Raw genomic sequence first — 4,969 nt, forward strand, 5'->3', positions numbered from 1 at the left:
GCGCGCAGCACGCTATATAGCTTATATACGTGCACTTTGGGGGTGGTGCTATGCGCTATTTGGCCAATGAATTGGCGTGATGGTATAAGGGCTTCAGACATTCGTCACACCGAAGGTGTTCCCAAAGCGATGACGTCATCGCAGCATCTCGTTCCCCTACTCAGGGAACCAAGGCTACATACGTAACCGAGATGTTTTCTGAGAGCTACGACTTGTACCACGTGACCGCTGTACCATCTGACCACCGCAGGCTCTGTTTAGGCGTTGATAGTGTTGCCAAGCCATAGTCCGAGGACGTGAACAGCTCTGAGTAGAACGTGAGCTGAGTAGTTATGGTAATTACGATATGGCATGAACGCAGCAGCATAATTGTTTGACCGCACTACAAAAAATGCCAAGAAACACGTTCAATTAAACTTGAAATTGTGAGGAAAGACTGAAATAGTATTTCTTGTACAAAGTGGACCAATACGCTCATCTTTAATTTACAACTTTGATAAATTGTGTACATTATCCCTTACATGTCTATTGAATAGTTACAATACTTGTAAATGTATTTACCAGAAATTAAAAACAGGTTGGCCTTATAGATGTGGCGTTGTTCCTGGACAGCAACTGAAACTATACTCCCAAGCAGCCAGTTTTGCAAGTTAGAGAGGGAAATCCACACTCATGCCCTGCCATGCATACTTGGCTTGCATAATTTTCTTTTCACGTGTAGGGGGAGTGGAGTCAGAGGTAAATAGGTTCACAGCTCGCACGTCTAAACATGTCAATGTGCCCTGGTCTTGATGTTCCGACAGCTGCTGCAAACTTGTTCGCTGGTGGAAGCCGCAGGATGTTGATAAACATCCTGCACCAACTCAATTAAACGAATGTGCAGAAGAGTTTCAAACGTCTGGACCAGCTCAAGCGATCGCAGAAGAGTTGAATGGAGAAAGTTTGGACCGTGTTTGCGGTTGTTTTATAAAATGGTAAGTGCCTTTATTCAGTACCACTTTGAGTGTTTTTTCTAACATCTGGTTTCAACAAGCGAATGACGTGCACTGGTGAATTTATATTCCGTTGTTAAAAGAAAAACAACTTTTAAACAACAATTAAACTTTCTCAGTTTTCTTACTTTATTATTAGAAGTAATTATTCATTTTTTTACGATTTGACGCATTCTTTTAAAGACAAAGAATACATCTCTAATAACAACAACAATATTAATATATTGAGTTTTAACTATGCCAAATGTAATATTTTGCGATTATTTTTTTTTAACTCTCTAAGGTAACCTATTTGATAATTAGGCAAATTATGACAAGATTTGCAGGTGCAAAATGTAGCAATATTATATAATATTAATATTAATGAGGGACTATTTTGGTTGTGTTGCTTTCTACACATAAAATTATTTGCTATACTGACGAAGCATAGCCTACTTTAAATATAGGAAGAGGAGAGTAAATAATCCCAGAAATCAACAGTTAGACAATTAGACAAGCCTACCTTCAAAAAAAATCTGTTGAGTTGATGAGTGTTTTTCATGATGCATTGAAATAACGTGCAATTGGTGCTGTTCCCACAGTCGACTGATATCTAGATTAGAAGAGTCATAAACTACAGTACAAGTTCAGTTGCATAATAAGAGGGGGAAAACTGTTATCATCTTATCCTGACTGTGTACATTGTGTACATGGCCACATTTGATTGTTTTTACTGTAGCTCTTCGTGGCTTCTAAAACTGGATGGTATTTAAGGAAAAAAGCCACTTTTTAATTGGGACATAGGGGCCAGAAGGGTCAGGAAGGTGGACTGCAAGGATTCAAGTTAATATGGCAACCCGTCAGCTTAACTGGGCTCTCTCTCATAAACACTTCCCATGAATGCAGTCATGCATCATTTCACTTTTCACTGTGAATCATTTGTAAGAGCAAAAAGGAGCCCCAAACCCTGGAAGATGTTTTGTATTGTTCACATTTTCTGAGTACTTACAGAACATGTTCATCACCCATTGTGCCTGTTAATCATTTTAGCTGAGCTCGTTGCTTATTCCTGCCTGTTTTGCTGTCTGTGTCATCTTGCGCTCAGCAGAGTCACTGACCGGGCCTCACATCTGCTGAAGGAATTCCATGACCGGTGTTAGTGTGGCGACAGAGAGGTGCAAACGTGTGTTTGGGACCGGGAGTTTTGGAGTTTGAGGGAAATAAAAGCGGTGGGAAGGACAGACTCCATGGCTCAGGAAAAGAAGAAAGGAGGGGTCCTTCCTCCTGATGGAGGGTGGGGATGGATGATCGTGGCTGGCTGCTTTGTGGTAACTGTTTGCACAAGAGCTGTTACAAGGTAAGCTTTTTGGAAGACGTATGCTGTTGTTCATACCTGTGTATGAACTTTAGCGATAGGTGGGTTTTTTTCAGCTATAATTAAACCATAGGGTTTAACATGATGTTCAGTACCAAATATTGTCATGGTTTGTTTCTCAAATCAGTTTAACCTGTTAAATAGTGCATGTTTTTGTTTAGTACAGTACATGAGGCACAACTATATTTAGTTGAGAATTGCCTAGAATGAGTCACTGGTTCACAAAGTGACAAGCGCTATCTGATGTTTCTGAGGCAGCCTTTGAGGTCAGATTACATTTGACAGACTTGTAAACAACTTTCAGGCCTTCACACATGGATATAGATAACACAGTGTTGTTGTTTTTTACATCTAGCGGCCTGCAACTCTTGGGTGTTTTTGCTTGGTTATGTTAACACACATGTGTTTTTCTGTAATAAAATGTTTAGAGATTCTTTACTTTTATACTGCTTTAAACAAGCTGTTCTGTTTTGCAGTATTTTGAATTTCCCCCTCAGGCAAGGAACGTGCTGAACTGACTATGCCGTATAATTATTTTATTGTTCAATTGAAATGTTACTGACATGGAAAGGTGTGAAATGCGAGAACCTGAAGAACTAGTCTGCAATTACATTAATGTTGCAGGTAGGATGACATTTCAAGCAGGCTGGTGGGAACAAAAGAGTTTATGTGACCTCTCACCTCTTTTGACCATTTCTTAAGTCCTGTTGAGATAAGTGGTAATAATCAGCTAGAGCGGTACCAGATGATGAAACTCTTTTAGAGCTTAAAGGGCAGCCGGTGGTCTTCAGATAAAAAAAAATGCCTTTTTAACCTCTTCTTTATCTTATGGATATTCTCGTCTTAACCAATTTGAAAGCTCTTATCATCCATATGTGTTATTCAAGTCCTAGAGTAAGATTTTACCCTTTGAGTCTGCAACTTGGCTTTGCTGACTGGGTCTGTGGAACAGTTGACTGAAGGACATCTCCTTCTTTGATGCCTGATGGCCAGACACGTCTGTCTTAATGGCGGAAGATGTGAGAGTTCCTGGCTGTCATACCCACACTGAGTGCTCTGACCCAACTGACCTGCATGGTGATCTAGTTTTGTTTGTTCAGGTGCAGAACAGGCACTGCAGAGGCTTGTGCCTCATTACCTCGTCTCAGCCTTTCATATCCAGGCACCAGGATCGTGCCACACGGCTGTTCGTTGTTACTGACTGTGAATGGCACTGGACTTTAAAGCGTGTTGTTAGTTTGAAGTGTCACAATATGGTTCTTCAAAGACCACAAACGTGTGTTGTGTGTGTTTTGTCTGATCAGAGTGGTCTTTTTCTCTTTTCCAGATGCATCTCCATATTCTTCGTTGAGTTTCAGATGCACTTTGCAAGAGATTACTCTGGGACGGCATGGATTCATTCATTAGTAGACTGCACAACCATGCTGTGTGGTATGTAATGATCATATTGGACACTTAAGTCATTGTACATTAGTGTATCACAGTCATCATTATTGGCCCGGTCTGAAGTAGGGATTCCGGCAGTTACAAATTCTCTTTTCTTGATTGGTCACACAGTTGGTTAAGAGATTTTTTTGTCCATCTGAGACAATAACGTTGCATAAGACACTAAAAAAACCTGCAGTGTGGGAGGCTGAAAACATTCTCTTGAAGTCAGCAACACACAGCGAACATCTTGAGAGGACACGTCAGTGTCGCAAGCTTGAACCAAAAAAAAAGGCCTGTTTGCTTTCCTTACACCCAGTGCTGTCTGCTGTTGACAGTACAGCAAGCGTAAGAATTACATTGCTAAGGAAAGGCCATCTTTAGGCAGTTGACTAGTAAACAAAAGAAATGCTGTTATTATTTAAAGCTTTCCAATATCGTTCAATATGTTCTCTTTTATCACAAGGCTAATATGTTTGATATGGGCCGTGCAGGAGTCTGTAGAGGCACATAGTTGCATATTATGTAATACTGTATGATGTCATGTAGTATGAGAGAGCGGCTCATTAGTAGAATATTCACAATATTACGAATATTACATTATTAAGATGATTACAAAATAAAGCATTTCCATCCCATGTGTTCAACATAAAAAATTGCCGCTTCTGAGGAAACTGATGCAAAATATTAATGGAAGTTGTTGCGACTGTGACTATTTAATTAAATAAAAATTGAATGAATGTTGTGTAATGTAATATGCAAAATGTGTAATGTAATATTAAAAATTAGTGGCCATTTAAAACACAGACAAAACAACCGGATGAAATTATGTTTGCTTAGTGTTTGGAAGCATGACACTTACTTGACATTTTTGATGTGAATGTAAATTAATTCCAGAAATGTGTTTTTGTTGAAGTTTATGCCCTCTTATTGAATAAAAAATATACAGTCATATCTTGTTGTTTCCATCCAGCATTTTTCTCAGAAACACACAATTTATAATTATTACAATAATTATAACACAATTAATATTGTGAAATAATATTACAATGTAACATAACTGTTTTCTATTTTTAAATACATTTTCAAATTGTATTCCTGTGATGGCAAAGCTAAATTTTCGGCAGCCATTTTTTCAGTCTTTATTATCACACTTCAGAAATCATACTAATATGCTGGTTTGGTGCTCAAGAAACAT

The 4,969-nt window shown here is 38.8% G+C and overlaps 1 protein-coding gene across 1 annotated transcript in view; it reads left to right on the top strand.

Moving 5' to 3' along the window:
* Window positions 1-786: 786 nt before the first annotated feature.
* Window positions 787-4,969, top strand: part of LOC107578382 (monocarboxylate transporter 12-B-like) — a gene marked incomplete at its 3' end in the record, with an annotated part of 5,178 nt that continues 995 nt past the window's right edge. The window contains exons 1-3 of the mRNA XM_016264345.1: window positions 787-974; window positions 2,077-2,328; window positions 3,674-3,777. Of these exons, the coding sequence (XP_016119831.1) occupies window positions 2,219-2,328; window positions 3,674-3,777 (214 nt within the window). The remainder of the gene's footprint in view (window positions 975-2,076; window positions 2,329-3,673; window positions 3,778-4,969) is intronic.

This window comes from Sinocyclocheilus grahami, unplaced genomic scaffold (assembly GCF_001515645.1).
Source record: "Sinocyclocheilus grahami isolate Dianchi unplaced genomic scaffold, SAMN03320097.WGS_v1.1 scaffold9997.1, whole genome shotgun sequence".
Classification (NCBI taxonomy): domain Eukaryota; kingdom Metazoa; phylum Chordata; class Actinopteri; order Cypriniformes; family Cyprinidae; genus Sinocyclocheilus; species Sinocyclocheilus grahami.